At 24.4% G+C, this 17,301-nt stretch overlaps 1 protein-coding gene across 6 annotated transcripts; it reads left to right on the top strand.

Annotated features, from left to right (window-relative positions):
• Window positions 1-7,657: 7,657 nt before the first annotated feature.
• LOC127285729 (uncharacterized transmembrane protein DDB_G0289901-like) lies at window positions 7,658-13,370 on the top strand. 6 transcript variants are annotated; one of them, XM_051311887.1, is made up of 6 exons: window positions 7,658-7,812; window positions 8,736-9,080; window positions 9,796-10,452; window positions 10,622-11,107; window positions 11,213-11,509; window positions 12,408-13,370. In XM_051311887.1, the coding sequence occupies exons 1-6, from the start codon at window positions 7,746-7,748 to the stop codon at window positions 12,605-12,607; spliced, it is 2,052 nt and encodes a 683-aa protein (XP_051167844.1). In that variant the 5' UTR covers window positions 7,658-7,745; the 3' UTR covers window positions 12,608-13,370. The 6 variants fall into 6 exon arrangements, with proteins under 6 accessions (XP_051167844.1, XP_051167874.1, XP_051167853.1 ...); XM_051311917.1 differs by having other exon boundaries at window positions 10,622-11,002; window positions 12,408-13,369; XM_051311896.1 differs by having other exon boundaries at window positions 10,622-11,035; window positions 11,141-11,509; window positions 12,408-13,369.
• Window positions 13,371-17,301: the final 3,931 nt, after the last annotated feature.

Below are 17,301 nucleotides of genomic sequence, written 5' to 3'. Positions count from 1 at the left end.
ATTTTTTTTACATATGAGTCAAATCATTATATAAAATATAAATTTGATCATTTTACTTGAGTTAAATAATTTTTTATTTAAGTAAAATTTAGAATTTATTGGGAAAAAAAATATCTTTTCTTTTATATAAATAAATTTTGTCTTAGAGTTGAGTAAATTATTATTTTATTTAATTTAAAAGATTTTATTTTTTACTAGCAAAATTAAACGCGCTCAAGCGCGCCAAATTCAGTATTTAATTGTTTATTATAAAGAAATTAAAGATTAATATTATCAATAATAATTTAATTTATTAGAATATTATTACATATTAAATGATAATAATGAAAATTATATGTTTACAGACCTCGGATTATACGACTTTTTCCGACTTTTTTCAAAAATACGACTTTTATCGACTTATTTTAATAAAATGCGACATTTTTTTTACATTTGAAAAAAAATGTAAATAAAATACATTTTTTTAGTATAAAATGTAGATCTTCTTCAGATCTTCTTCAATTCAATTATTTAACAAATTTTGAACTAAAATGATTCTTCACTAAATTAATTATTTTTAATAATTTTAATTAAATACATCACAAATTCAATTATATCAAAATTATTTTTCAATTAAAATTTTTATGAAATTTAACAATTGTTTATTATTTAAAACAAATATATCACAAAATTGAATTATTTTTTAAAAATTTCAATTCAAAATAAACTAAAATTCAATTATTACTCGAAATTTTAATTCAAAATCAATTAAAATTCAATAATTATCCAAAATTTTCAATTTAAAATTTAATTATTTACCAAGTTTTCAACTTAAAATGAAATAAAATTCAATTATTTTCTAAAATTTCTATTCAAAATTAATTATCCAAATTTTCAATCAAAAATGAACTTAAATTAAATTATTATCCAAAATTTCAATTCAAATTCAATTATTTCCCAAAATTTTCAATTCAAAATGAACTGAAATTCAATTATTTTCCAAATTTAAAATCAAATAAAATTTAATTATTCTCAAAAATTTGAATTCAAAATGAATTGAATTTTCAATAATTTGAATTTAAAAGCGTCTAAAATTTCCCATCGAAAATTTTTTTTTTGAAATTTAATAATTTCTGTTATAACTCTAAGGAAATTCAATTATTTTTAACTATTTTAATAATATTCATTGAAAATTCAACTATCTGAAACCATTTTTCAATTAAAAATGATTTTCAAATTATTGTATTTTGTCAGCATTTTCTAATAAATTTTTAGTGAAATCATCTAAAATTTTAATTAAAAATCACTTAAAGTTTCAATTAATTTCAAAAATGTCAATTTTAAATCTTTGAAAATTCAATTAAATTTAAAAAATGTTTTCCAAAAATTGTTTGATAAATTATTTTTAGTTCTGTAAAATTTAATAATTGTTTGAAAATTAACAATATCTTTTGAAATTTAATTATTTCTAAAAATTTCAACTTTAACCCTTCGAAAAGGATTATTATTAAAAAAAAATTTTTATTTAAAAATCTGTAAAATATTTTTGTTAAAATAAAAAACAAATCCACTTTTTTTTGGAATATAAATCGACTAAAACGACTTTTTGTGTCTTTAAGCTGATTCGAGACCTTCATTATTCAACTTTTTCCGAATCTTTTTCAAAAATGCCAATTTTTTCTACTTATTTTAATAAAATGCGACTTTTTAGACTCTTTTTTTACATTTTTTAAAAAAAAATTTAAACAAAATACGTTTTTTTTAGTATACAATGCAGATCTTCATCAGATCTTCTTTAATTTCAATTATTTAACAAATTTTTTACTAAATTAATTATTTTTAATAATTTTAATGAAATTCTTCACAAATTCAATTATCTTCAATTATTTTTCAATTAAAATTTTTATGAAATTTAATAATTGTTTATAATTTTAAAAAAAAATTAGCAAATAAAATTACCAAAAATTTTTAATTAAAAATCACTTGAAATTTAATAATTTGCAAAAATTTCAATTATTTTTAATGATTTTTATAATATTCTTCGAAAATTTAATTATGTGAAAGCATTTTTAAAATTAAAAAATTTTAGAATTCAATTTTTGTATGTGATTTCTAATAAATTCTTCATCAACAGAAATCACTAAAAATTCCTCTTATTATAATTATTGTCTGAAATTTAACACAATCTTTTGAAATTAAATTTTATTTTTAAAAATTTCAATTTAAAAGTTTCTAAAATTTTCCATCTAAAATTTTTTTGAAATTTAATAATTTCAATTATAACTCTCCTAAAATTCAATTATTTTTAATGATTTTTATAATATTCAAAAATTAAACTATCTGAAACCAATTTTCACTTAAAAAGTTTTCAAATTATTATTGTATTTTTGTCCTGCAAAGTCTAATAAATTTTTTAGTGAAATCATAAAAAATTTTTAATTTAAAATCACTTGAAGTTCAATTTATTTTAAAAAATCTAAATTATAAATCTTTAAAAATTCAATTACTTTTAAAAAATTGTTATCTAAAATTATTTGATAAATTATATTTAGTTTGGTAAAATTTAATTATTGTCTGAAAATTAACAAAATCTTTTGAAATTCAATTATTTCTAAAAATTTCAACATTTAACTCATCCAAAATTATTATATTTGAAAAAAAAAATTTATTTAAAATTCTGTAAAACTTGTTTCAGTATTGCCTGAAATTTTTTTGACCATAAAAACTAAAACCTATTACAAAATTTTGTAATTCAAATAAATTGCTTAAATCAGACTTGAAAAAAATATAAAAACTTTAAGAATTTTTTTTAGAAATTTGTCCTACTTAAATAAAATTTTGATAATTTGTCTTTGTTCGATTCTGAAATATTAGAATTAAATTTTCTTTGATAATATTTTTATACTTTTTCGATATTTTTTTGGAATAAAAATCGATTACAACGACGTTAGTCGAGGCCTGTACTTAGTTTAAAATTTTTTTTAGTTATTTAAAAACAAACATTTTATTAATACAAATAAATATTTATTTGAATAAAAAAAACATAAATTATTGAAAGAAATAATTTGATTAATTTAATTAATAAATGACAAGTAAATTATTTATTTTAATCAATAATTTTTATTTGATCCAAATAAATTTTTTTTTTCAGTGCAAAATTTTTGTTGAGAATAGAATAAAAAAATTTTTGCGATTTTCGTATCTTTAAAAAAGCACCGGTCTGGGTTTTTTTTTTTTTAAAACACGATATTCTATGAAATACATTTCGTGCACAAAATCACGTTCTTTATATCTGTGAACGTGATGTGATGAGTGATAATCATGAACAAAACTGAATTTCTATTCAAGATCTAAATGTTATACAGTGTTAATGAATAAAGATAAGGTCAAATGTAAAATGAGATAATCTTTCTTAGAAATAGATGCAATTTTCCCAATCGTAATATTATATACATGTCACTGGCATATTTAGCGCAGGGGATTCCCACATTAAAATTAAAGGTATTTATGAATACCCCATGTATATATATAATATAATATCTCATATTATAACTATAATATATAATTTTTCCAAATTTGCATTTTGTAAATTTTTTGTCTAAAAATACAATACAATAACTTTATTTGTAAGAATTATTATTTTATTACTAATAATAATTCTATTTATATGGACTTGTTAAAATCAAAATAATTAGAAATTTGACAATAAAAAAAAAAATTATTTATAATAAGTAATTATTATTATTTATAATAAAATTTATGAAAAGATAATTTTTAGTAAAAAAATAATGAATTATTAATTTCGAAAACCGTTTATAAAAATTAATCATTGTACATATTTAGTTCTATGCGCATATATATATATACAGTAAAAAATAATTTCTTGATTGTTTTTCGATTATTTCGCTTTGTTAGAGCGCCTATTCTCACAGTCATTGAACTGGCTGTTCTCAGTCATTGAACCTGACCTTGAAGAACCGGAACGAATCGTTTTTCAAGAGAATGAGAATTTTTGCAATTTCAACGAGTGGGCTTTATAGTTCAAAATTATAACAATATATATTGGTGTAAAACTATATCGATAAAAAAGAAAAAAAAAATTTTCAACACTTTTAACATTGAACTCTTTACATTTTTTGACTACTTATCAATGTGAATTTAAAAAAAAAAAAAAAAAAAAACAGTTTTACATTTTCGAAAAAAAGTATGTAATTTGTCCTTTAACAGTGTGAATAATTTATAAATTATTTTTCAAGTTCTAGTAAATTTTTCTGAGAAAAAGAAATGGTAAATTCCCAATGCATTCGCATAGTGACCATGGTCGATTATTATGAAATAAAACCATTTTATACATTATTTTTGACCAATAATAATAATAATAATAATAATAATAATAATAATGAATTGCCATTTCCAGGAATTAACTTGTTTCAACTATTTATTAATTTAGTATAAGGATTTTTTTTATTCAACTTTTATGATTTTTAAGAAATATTTTTATATTTTTCGAAAAGAAATAAATTTTAATTTAACCGCATCAAAAAAACTCCACCAGAATATGTAAATTAATTAATAACAACATTGTCAATATAAATTAGATTTTTTCAATAATTCTTTTCTTCTTTCAAAATTTCTTCAAACAAAAAATAAGTGAAAAAATTTTTTTTTCTTTAAAAAAAATTTTCTTTCATTTGAGGAATAAATTCAATTTTAAAAGAAGAAAAAAAAATCTTCAAATCCAAAAGAAGAATTTCAAATAAAAAATGAATGATTAAATAAAGTTATATTTTTAATCAAAAATATTCTCAAATAAAGAAAAAATTTGTCTTAATGTTTTAGACGAATATCATAAATTGCAAAAATAAAATGTAAAATTAATTTTTAAACGGAATATTCTTCTATTATTTTGAGATTTTATTTTTTTCGATATCGTGAAAAAAATTATTTAATGAAATAAATTTAGTTTGTTTTTAATTTTTGAAGATTTTGATTATAAACATTATTTTTTTAAAAAAGATATTTTACAAAAAAATTTTTGTAATTAATTTTTATTCATTTTACAGAAAATTAAAAGGCATTAAAATAAGCTGCAACGCTTATTATATTTTAATCCAATTTTGCTTATTTTAATATCAAAATGGATTAAAATAAGCAAAATTGGATTAAAATAATAAACGTTGCAGCTTATTTTAATAACTTATAATTTTCTGTGTTTATTTTGCAGTTTAAAATCATTTTTTAATTTGAGGTTATGTTGAGGGCACCATCCTCCTTATATATTCTACAACAAATATGAGACATTTCTGTACCTTTATAAGGATTTAAAAAAATCAATTATATATTATATATTATAAATTATAAAATCGAGGGATTTTTGTGGTTGCTAGTTGAAAATTTGAAGTCAGATTTTTATAATATTATAAAAATCGGTATAAAGTTTTCATAAAAATCCAACAATTTTTTAAAAATTCGTCCTCCATATTGGATCCGCCATTTTGAATTTTGAAAAACTGACTTCAGATTCTTAATCAGCGACCCCAAAAACCCCCGAGTAACATTTTTCAAGCCGATTCGAATGATTTTTATTTTTTCGTCCGACATATTGGATCCGCCATTTTGAATTTCGAAAAGCTAACTTTAGATTCGTAATGAACGGTCCCTAAAACCTCCAAGTAACAAATTCCATGAAAATCCAACAATTAAAAAAAAAAAATTTCTAAAAAATTATTAATTTTCGAAAAATTTGTCCGATATATTGGATCCGCCATTTTGAATTTTCAAAATCTGACTTCAGATTCATAATCAGCGACATCAAAAACCTCTAAATACCCATAGTTTCATATAAATCCATTAATTAAAAAAAATCGTATACAACCAAAACTGTGAAATGTTTTTTGAGGTTAGGAAAAAACGGACTTCAGATTCGTGTTCAGCGGCCGAAAATACATGGGGGTAGGGCCTTTGAAAATAGGTCAACATTTACAAAACTGAAATTTTGAAAATTCATAACTCGAAAATTTGTCAAAAAAAAATTATCTGTTTTTTTCACAGAGAACAAGAAAAAAATATATTTGGCCGATTTTAAAGGGTCAACTGAAATCTCACGTGAAATCGACCATATAGGGAAGTTTCGTGAATTTGCTATTATTATATTTTACATGGAACTTTGGTGAGAATAAAATTACTTTTGTATTCCATTTGCAGGAACATGTTACAATCTTAATTAACTTGTTTCAATTGTTAAAAATGAATTTCAAGTAGAAGCAGGATATGTGTTAACTGAATATGTAATTGATATATATATATATCTTTTAATAAAATTCGGAACACATCTGACGATTACAAAACAATAAAAAGATTCGACTAAAATGCATATTATGACGTTCACTTTTTAAAGGAAACTTGTGTTTCATTTAAAAGGAAAAATCATCAAATTTTCAATGAAAAAAAAAGTACATATGTTGATTTTAAGTAAATAAAATTAAATTTTATCTTTTCGCTAAATTAACTTTTAAAAAATGCAAGTATTATTAACATTTTCGTACAATAAAGAAAATTAAAAAAAAAAAATTCCCTTTTTTTTATTTTTTTTGTTTTTTCTTCAATCATAATATATTTTATAATTTATTTCACCTTCAATCGCATCTTTTATATATTCTTAGAAACATTATTATTAGTTGTTTATTTAATTGTTTATCAGGTACTAGTTTTTGTATTTTTTAAAAAATAATTTTACAGCTATTTTGAATTTTAATTACATTTCAATGAGAAAAAAAAAGTAAATAATAATAATATAAATTTAAATTATATCTAAATTAATAACTCCTGACATTTCGGGAACTTTTTTTTTTTATTTATATTTTTAACGCCTTTTCTATTTAAATATATCGTATAATAAAAAAAAAAAAGTAACTAAAATCCTGACTAAAAATATTCTATATAGTAGAAGAAAAACTGGTTTCGAAACAACTAATAATATATAATCACTAAAAAAATAATCTAACAATTAAATATTTTTTATGACCTTGAAACATTTTCAATATCATTTTAAATAAATCAAGTTTACAAATTTAAAAAATTTTGTAATTATATTATTTTATTTAATAAAATAATGTAAACAAGCATATTAAACATAATTAAATAATTAATATTAAATTAATTATTAAACATATAATTAAATTACATATTATTCTTACACTTCTCCATTTATAAATGTTTTAGAGAATAAATTTTTTTATGCAAAAAAAAAAAAATCCAGTTTAATTAATTTCATTGAAAATTAAACATTTTCTATAGAATTACTGACGTACGTCAAAATTTCAGTAATTAGTCACTTCTCCATTAATATACGGTGGGTTCCCCAAGATCGAAAAAAAAAAAAAAAAATAAAGTGCTTCATCAAAGTGAACGGGATGTGACCATCAAATGTATCCCGTAATAGTTTTGTCATGTTTCAGAAAATTCAAATTTAACAACTAATTATTATAATAAAATAATTTACATTTTATTTTCCAAATAATTGAAAATTAATAAATAATATAAAAATCAGTTAAGGAAAAATTAATTATTTTAATTATTAAATTTTTCATTAATTTTAGAGAAAAAAAATAATAAATGGTTCATTACTTTTTCATCGAATGCGTCATTCATGAATCGTATATAAAGATCTTGACTAAACTCTGAGCTTCAGTCTCTTTTGTATCTTCGATAAAACAAATACTCATTAATAAAAAAAAAAAAAAAAATCAAAATTTTTAGTGTTAACCATGGTATCTGTTAAGTGGTTAGTGCTTGTGTTCACCCTTCTAGTTGTTGATCACTCTTATGCTCATGGTAATTTTTTTTTTATTTAATTCATAATAGTTTAAAAAAAATTTTTTTAATTAATAAATAAATAATACATTACAATTTGAAATGAAGCAATAGTTAAAAATCAATTAAAAATTATTTTAGTATTTAATAAAATTAAAAATTTTTTGGATCCCAATTTTTTTCTTTAGTTTGTAATTAAAACAAAAAAATGAAAAAATATTTAATTGACTAAAAAATTAAAATAGCTATTAAATTCAAGGCTAATTTTTTACCAATTTGTAACGAAGTTTCGGCTGCTGCCGCTACCCTTATCAAGTTTGCATTTAAAATAGTTAGAATCTGTTGTAAATTATTTTTTTTTAAATTAAATAATTTTGATTTTTTTTATATAAGATTTTTTATTTTTAAATTTATGTAATTTTTTTTATAACTATTTTTTTGGTTATAATTATATCACTGGATCAATGGATACCAATTTTCATGAAAAAAAAAATTAAAACTTAAAAAAATTATTTATTTAAACAATTTGCTTTTAATCAAAATGTATAAATAAATAATTTAACCTAATTTCTAAATATTTTTCTTGAAAATCGGTATCTGTTCTTCCAGCGAATATATAGATAAAACAAACGCGCATAAACACGCGTGTTTTGTTTTTGTTTGTTTGTTGTAAACATGACTTTAAACATCACTAAAATTTAAACATATCTTGTAATTTATTTACATTTTATCTGTATGAAAATTTTGACAGAAAATAAAAATTATATTATCATTGCTAACCGATTGATAAATACTTTTTCACAAACAATTAAAAAATTAGACGAATTTTAAACGCTAATCAAATAATTTTTTTTTGAAAGTTTTTTTTATCCCAAATATGAACGTCCTTAAATCAGCAAAAGATTGTTTCAATTAAAAAAAATAAATAATAACTCCTCATTCAGGTATTTTGGGCGATATTATAAATTCACATCGAGAGCGTGCAAGAGAAAAGCTTGCAAGTTTGGATCATTTTGGATTATTCGGTGGAACAGGAAAACATAATGATGCCGCCGCGAGTGCATCATCTGAATCAAAGAGTTTAGGAACATCCTTTAATCTTGGACCAATTGGATTTAGTACATCGTTAACATCATCATCAGCAAAAGCACAAGCTGGAGCTGGTGGAGGATCGGCCACAGCGAATGCAAATTCCAATGCTCAAACTGGAGGACACGGTGGTTCCGGAGGTTACGCCGATGGTAATTCCAATGCTCAAGCTTCTGCCAATGCCAATGCTGCAGCTCAAGGTAATCAAGAGTTATACTCTTTTTAAATAGAAACAATTTTATATACCACAAAATACCTTGACCAAAAATAATTAAGATCATTTGGATGATCAAAAATTGCTTCCTCTGCACCTTTATTCGCACCGCAATTCATTGTGAAACCAATTTAACAATTGCACAATTTCAATTACTGCACGCACAATAAATTTAATTATATTTGTATCATCGAATTGGAATTAGAAGTATTTTAAATAATTTTTCATAAATATACAAAACTTTTTGTAATTACAAAACCTTTTTGTAATATTTACCGTTTGGTAAATATCTATACAGAACCTTTTGTGATATTTACAGAGCGTTTTATTTACAGAATCTTTGATAGTATGTACATAACCATTTGTTAGACTTAGGAAATCTTTTGTAATATTTACAGAATCTTTTATAAATTTGTACAGATTATTATTCTGATTTTCAAAATTTTCGGTAATATTTGTAGAATCAATGATTTTAATTAAATTTTTCACGAAATCTGTTGATTTCTCACTGTGTTGACACATATCTTTTTTCTTCGTATACATTGAGTGTTGTCTTTAGATTTACATAATCAACTCTATTAATGGATTTTGTGATATCAATAGCATTTGTTCCTGTGTGTACCTTTTGTGTTGTGATATTAACACTGTAGAAAATATCCACTGATCAAAGAATAGAAGAGAAAAATTGTGTGATTTTGCAGGATATAATAAACCAGGGGGTTATAATTCCGAAAACGGAGGGTTGATAGTTCAACAATTACCAAATCCAAATTATGCAGGATCCTCAAATGCAAATGCTAATGCTGATGCAATCGCAAATACACATGGAAATTACAATACAAAACCTGTAGGGCATCATAATTCTGAAAATGGAGGTTTAATTGTTCAACAATTACCAAATTCTAATGCTAATGCTGATGCAAATGCAAATACACATGGAAATTATAATACAAAACCTGTAGGGCATCATAATTCTGGAAATGGAGGTTTAATTGTTCAGCAATTACCAAATACAAATAATTATGGAGGATCTGCAAATGCAGATGCCAATGCAAATGCCAATGGAAATTATAATACAAAACCTGGAGGTTATCATAATTCTGGAAATGGAGGATTAATTGTCCAACAGTTACCAAATACAAATACAAATGCTAATTCATTTAATAAAAACACTGGTGGAAATTATCCAGTGAATAAAGGTCCAGACGATACGATTCTCGTAGTCGTGGAAGAGGTTCCTCATGGACCAAATAGACAACAAACTAATAATAACCAAGCACAATTTTTTCCACATTCTCAACAAAAACCGTCTCAACCTATTATTGTTGTTATTGAAGAAAAACCAACCAAACACCAAGGTCAGTTAAATATTTCTAGTTTAGAGAAAAGAAGAGATGATGGATATTTGTAATCACAATTGGAACTTCAAAATTTCGGTGCGAAAAGTGCAGACTGATATCAGATTCAAAATTACCTCCAATAGGGTGAAATTTTTGGAATATTGGAATTAATTATAATTTCTTCTAGGTGGGTATGGTCATGGTGGATATGGACATGGTGGAGGTTACGGACACGGTCATGGAGGATACGGTCATGGATATGGAAACAATGGTGGATACGGTTTCCAAACTGGTGGACATGGTGGTTCAAATACCAATGGGAATTACTATAATCAAGGTGGATTACCAGGTGGAGTTTATCAACAACCAGGATATCAATTAGTTGGTCCACTTCAAGTATCCGGCGGTGGTTCTTCAAATGCACATGCTAATGCCAATGCAGGTGCTTCAAATGTTGGTCAAGGGTACTATGGTAATTATGGACCACAAAATTATGGTCCTCAAAGTGGATGGTATGGTGGATCGAATTCGAATTCTAAAGCTGATGCCAATGCTCATGCACAAGGAGGTGGCAATCAACCATCAGGATATTATCAACCAGGTGCACCGATCCAAGTTTATGGTGGTGGTTCTTCTAATGCTAAAGCTAATGCCAATGCTCAGGCTCAAGGAGGTAGTAATCAACCATCAGGATATTATCAACCAGGTGCACCGATCCAAGTTTATGGTGGTGGTTCTTCTAATGCTAAAGCTAATGCCAATGCTCAGGCTCAAGGAGGTGGTAATCAACCATCAGGATATTATCAACCAGGTGCACCGATCCAAGTTTATGGTGGTGGTTCTTCTAATGCTAATGCCAATGCTCAAGCACAAGGAGGTGCGAATCAACCGTCAGCTTATTATCAACCAGGTTCTCCTATTCAAGTTTTTGGAGGTGGTTCCTCGAATGCTAAAGCTGATGCTAATGCCAATGCTGGTGGATATGGTGGAAACGGAGGATCTAATGCAAATTCCAACACTAATGCCAATGCTGGTGGTTACGGTTTCCATAATAACGAAATTCCTTCATATCAAGGTAATGTAATAAAAATTATTAAAATTGATTACGCTTATTTAAACGATACGTTTTAATTCATCTTGTTAGTAAAATCAGCTTTTAAAATTGTTTTATTATGCAAAATTAAAATTTCCTCTTCATACAAAGTATCTGATGTTATCAAGAAGTTTTATCAATTCTTTTGATACTTTAATTATCTAATTTGAATACAATTAATTAATTGAATACAATATACGGAAAGAAGAATTCTCAGGTGAGATGCGACAATGGGTTTAAGCTTGCTCAGGTTTGGTTGAGGCTTGGTAAATATTGGTTAAGATGGAATAAAAAGCAAAGGAAAAATGCTTTGTAGTAACACTGATTCAAGCCTAAAGCTTCAATTTTGTTTCAAGATTGGTGTCTCCAAGCTATAATGTCTAGAACCAAACCGCAATCCGTTGTCAATTTTGGCTTTCCTCACTTGGGTTACAGTATATTCTACTTAAGTTTAGTACAAATTCCACTAAATAGCGTAGTCAGAGGGATTTTATAGTTCTGTCACCATACCAAAATTACCGAAACGAAATCTGATTGGTTGTCCACAATGTACAGATTCTACAACCAATCAGGTTTGTGTATTTCGTTTCGGTAAATTTTGTTCACCATGTGTAAATACTATCTTAGGGTTCAGTCCCATTACGACGCGAATACAGAATGCAAAGCAGAAAACCGTGAGTACAGAAGAGATAGAAATCTATCCTTTTCACTCTCATTATTTTCTGCTTTGCATTCTGCAATCGCGCCGTCATGGGACTGAAGTCTTACATTTTACTGAATAGAATCTAGTTCCTATTAATGACAATTTAGTGAAAGATTTTCTTCAATAGTACGCTAGGACTAATGAAAAATGTTAAAAAATTTTAATTTCTCAACACAGGTGGCGGTCAATCATCAGCAAATGCAAATGCAAATGCCTCAGGTTCATCTTACGGTTTTGGAAATGGAAATGCAAATGCAAAAGCTGATGCTTCAAGCAATGCTAATTCTGGAGGTTTCGGTGGTAATATTGGATCAAAAAGTTCCGCTTCAGCATCGGCTACAATTGATACAAGAGATGGATTAATTTTCGCTGACTGATTTTTTAAATATTTATTGTGATTTATACCATATATACAGATTCATAAAGTACTGAGATGTGAGAGAAAAAGCTTAATGTTGAAAGAGATTTTGTGATTTCTTCTAAATGCCATTTGCCGTTTTTTTTTTTTGATCTGATCGATCTTCATACCTATTTTGCCAGACATTTTTTTACTTATTAAAAATAGGGAAATGAAACCGATTAATTCATTTTGCTAACAATAATCTTTAGGCAGAAGATAATAGACATTATTAATATTTTAGGATATAAACTATAGTGAAAATGAAAAAACAGAAGTTATGTAAGAGTCAATAATGTATGTTTGATGTAGTGTATTTATGTACATATATATTTTGTTGTTATAAAGAAATTTTTAGTCTTGTAAATAGAAACAAGTAGAGTGTGTTTCTTTATGATAATCATTTACTATATATTTCTCAATAAACTTCTGTTAGAAAATTTTTTTACTGTCACGTGTTAGTGAGAAAAAAATAACAACTCGAGTCAATATTTTTCTATAGCACTTGTTTTTTTTTCATATAATTAATTTATTTATATACATAGGAATGTTATGCGCAATATTTTTTTTTTTTTTAATAATTATTACTGCATCATTTACAATATTACTTTTCCGGAATTTCCGTCTAAATATCATTGTGATTTTTTTTTTATTTATCTGTGCTTCATCGTGCAATATATTTTTGTTACGTAATCACTCACACTTGTATCATTGTCTTAGCAGTAAATAAATTTTCATAATTTTCAACTGTCAAGAATCACTTTGAATTTTTTTCTTACAATTATTTCCCTCTTCTGTTTTTTCTTCATACTATTTAAAAATAAATAAAAATTTTAGTTGTTATTAACCATTTTTTTGTAATACTTAAAAATTATTTCTATTTCATTATTTATTGACAAGAATAAGTTTAAAAACATAGTTTTTTAAATGAAAATTTTCAAATGTTTAAATAGATTTTAAAATTTCTATTTTGGACCTTCGTCTATATGTAATTTTAACTCTGAAATAAAATTCTGCTTTACTTATTACATAAATTTAAAACTTTCAAAAAAAAAAAGAATTTTGAAAGTTAAATATATACACATTTTACATTTAAAGAAAATTTGATGAAACTTGTTTTGAATTTCAAGAGTAAAATTACGCAGTTATACGTATTATATCCATTGATCATGATATAATCTTTGGCCCATAAAAAAAAATTTATACGTTATAAACTTGTGGAAGAACTTGAACCCTAACTTGGCCTTCAAATAAAAATATTAGAAAGAGAAGATAATTACGCTATTTCATAAAAAAAACTTCCTTTTTTTTAATAAAGCGTTTTAAAATGATGATCATTTATTTGATTGAAAATTTTTTTATAATAAGTACAATTATATTATCACCAAAAAATGTATTTAATTTTTTTTTAAAATCAAATTAATTAAAAACTAGCGATATAATCGATTGTGTATTAAAAAGACAATAACAAATTTTTTTTCTAACTTCAACAATTTTTTGGACTAGTAAACAAATTTTTTTATTTTTACTTTTTTTTTCAAAATCCCGAAATTCTATTTGGTTTATTAAAGAATTCATTTTTATTACAAAAAAATAAATAAAGAAGATTTAACTGTTGGAAGCAAAAAATCTAATTTTGCGAAAATCAAAGAAATACATTCTGTGAAAACGAAATAAAATTTTTTTTCAATATAACGGATTTACGTAACATTATATGAAGAAGGTTCTAGTTTATAGTACTTTATTCAAATGGTCCCCAGGATATCTTGGGATATCCAAACCGCCGGTCTGTGGGACATCAACAGGACATCCATAGGATATCCACAGGATATCCCTAACACATCAACAAAATATCTATTGGATATTATATCGCAGGATATCCATGGGATATCCTCAGGATGTCCGTGGGATATTCTTAGGATATTCACGGGATATTTAATATCTCAACATATATTTTTAAAGGTTAAAATTGTTAAGCTAATAATAATGAATAATAATATAATAAAAACAAAAATCTTATGAGCTTCTAATTTATTTTAAATGAAGATTTGAAACGCATTTTTCAAAGTTTTTAAATAAACTCATGCACTTAATGTATAATTAATATTAATAGTTATTCGTTATTTGCGGGGAAGAATTTATATTGTTTAAAGCCAATTTATTTTCTAACAATATTAAGCATATGACTAAAGGAATGAATCGCGAATGAGAAAAAAATTAGTTAATAATTTTTCAAATTAAACAACTTTCTCGAAAAACAAGTTGCATTTTATTTTATTTATATAAAATTTAATTCACAGAATATTCTCACTCGTAGTCTCATAATGACTTTAAAAACAGTATCCTGAGAATATCTTCTTGACATCCAGAAGATATACTGAGAATATCCTGATGATATCTGTGGGATATCCTGACGATACCTATGGGATATCCTGATGATATCTGTGGGATATCCTGACGATATCTATGGGATATCTGGAGGACATTTATGAAAGTCTATAGAGATATCCAGAAGATATCCTGTGGATATCCTTAGATATCCATGGGATATCCAAAGGATATCCAAACCGCCGATTTTTTGGATATCCTTAAGAGATCCTTTTGATATCCATAGGACATCCCTAGGATATCTGCGGGATATTATCAATATATCCCAAGATATCTTGCGTTATTAGGGATATTTTATTATATAAAATCGAAAACACCAAGAATTTTTATTCTTTATTATAATATATATTGCAATATTATTATTTTAAAAAATTAAAAAATAAATATAAAAATACGTTTATTATAAAACCAAAGTTCTGAGAAAAAAAAGTATACGTAATTTTTTGTAGGTTTATAAGTTTACGGGTAAAAAATTGTTAAATTTAAGTTTTTTTCAAAAGTATATATAATATCTATTTTTAATCACATATATATTTGCATCAAAATGATTTTTTTGAAAAACTTTTTTAAGAAAATAAAAGTTGTTTTTTGATTTTTAACAAGTGTTGTCAAGAAAATTTTTTAAAATTTTTATTTTAAAAAATATAAATTTTTTATAAACAAATTTATTTATTTTTAGTTTGATCATTTAAAATTTTTTTTGGATTTATTGCATATCTGAAAACAATAAGAAAATCTTGCAAAATGTTTTAGGCTTGGTCTCAGGAAACTTTTTGTTTAAATAATTTTACCCACAGAAAAGCAAAATAAAATACATTTTAATTTTTAAAAATAAAATCAAGGTGAAAAAATTTTTATAAACAAAATATTTAAATAAAAAGATTCATCAGGTTGAGCCAGTACTGGGTCAATATCGGCTCAGTACTGGTTTTCCAGTACTGGGAGGGTGGTACTGCAACAGTACTGATACAATGAAAAAACCAGTACTGGTTCAGTACAGACTGCCCAGTCTCGGCAGCCAATACTGAACCAGTACTGCGCCAATAGTAAACTCTGGTATAATACTGAAATTTTTGGTTGGGTAATTATAAAGAGTCGAAAATTTCATTTAAATGTTCAAGAAAGTTTCGCGCTAAACATTTATTTAAGTGGGACATTTAAATCTTTACACAATTTTCACTAAACATTGCAATTAAATATTCCGAACATTTCAAATAAATCTTTAGGAAATCTTTAGGAAAGTTTCGGTGCTGTGAGGGTCTAGTTATGGAAAAAATTATGTTAAGTTAAAATCTGTTGTTAAATAATAGAGAAAAAAAAATTTGCCTCAGAGCTGAATAAATAAACATTTATTTGTTTTAAATAAATTTTATTTGCGTTAAAATAAAAAATATAATTTTTACAGAACAAAATTTAATTTCCGTTTAACAAAATTTCTATATATTATTAAAACAAATATACAAATATTTATATATTTAGCTCTCAGACAGGTGTATATTTTTATTTTAATTTAAAATACATTATATATATATATATATAAAATTTCTCTTGATATTCGGAATAAATTTGTAAATAACGGATTTAGGATTGTTATTTATTCAAGAATTATTATAACAAGGAAATAAAATGGTTCACGCGTAATATTGACAAATTTATGGATGTTCTTTTTTTTTTATTTATACAATTTACGATGTTTTATAATTCAATAAGAAACAGGTATGTGAACTTTGTGCTATATTCGAATAAGAGTTTCGAAGAAAAGAAGGTGTGGTCCATATAGGTGAGGTTTAAAATTAATTTTCTTTGTAAATGTATGATTTTATATACATGTTTATATACATATATATATGTGTAACATTTGGGAATTCCCCTTGGAAAATTATTAGGTAAGTTTATATCTTGTTTAACACATTTACGAAACTTCTTTAAGGCATAGAGAATTTCCTTTCGTTTTTTTTTCTGCTTTCGCCACAATTTAGATGTACCAAACTTTTATATAACTTGTGCAATACATTTTCTTTGCATTGAGTTGCAGAGATTTAATTTCTATTATATAATTGACATCTTTTTTTTCGAAAATATTTTTTCTAATTTAAAATTTTAGCCTGAAACTTTCTTTCTTAAAAAAATAAAAATATTACATCGGTAAAGTTCACAACGTTTATGATCAATGCGATTAAAAAAGATTATTTAATAAATGGATAATAAAAAAAAAAAAAAAAAAAATGCGACTATACCTCAAAGAAGGGAAGTAAAAATTAAAAAAAAACTGTAATTACTATAAAA

Source organism: Leptopilina boulardi, unplaced genomic scaffold (assembly GCF_019393585.1).
Source record: "Leptopilina boulardi isolate dan_hultmark-lab unplaced genomic scaffold, ZJU_Lbou_2.1 LbouV2_121, whole genome shotgun sequence".
In the NCBI taxonomy this organism is placed as follows: Eukaryota; Metazoa; Arthropoda; class Insecta; order Hymenoptera; family Figitidae; genus Leptopilina; species Leptopilina boulardi.
This window is presented reverse-complemented; position numbering and strand designations above follow the sequence as displayed.

Excerpts from the sequence above, each read along its gene's own strand:
- LOC127285729 (XM_051311872.1), top strand. The coding sequence starts at position 7,746 with ATGGTATCTGTTAAGTGGTTAGTGCTTGTGTTCACCCTTCTAGTTGTT. Across the intron at positions 10,453-10,621 it reads AAAACCAACCAAACACCAAG|GTGGGTATGGTCATGGTGGA; the intron begins GTCAGTTAAATA and ends AATTTCTTCTAG. Across the intron at positions 11,510-12,407 it reads CGAAATTCCTTCATATCAAG|GTGGCGGTCAATCATCAGCA; the intron begins GTAATGTAATAA and ends TTCTCAACACAG.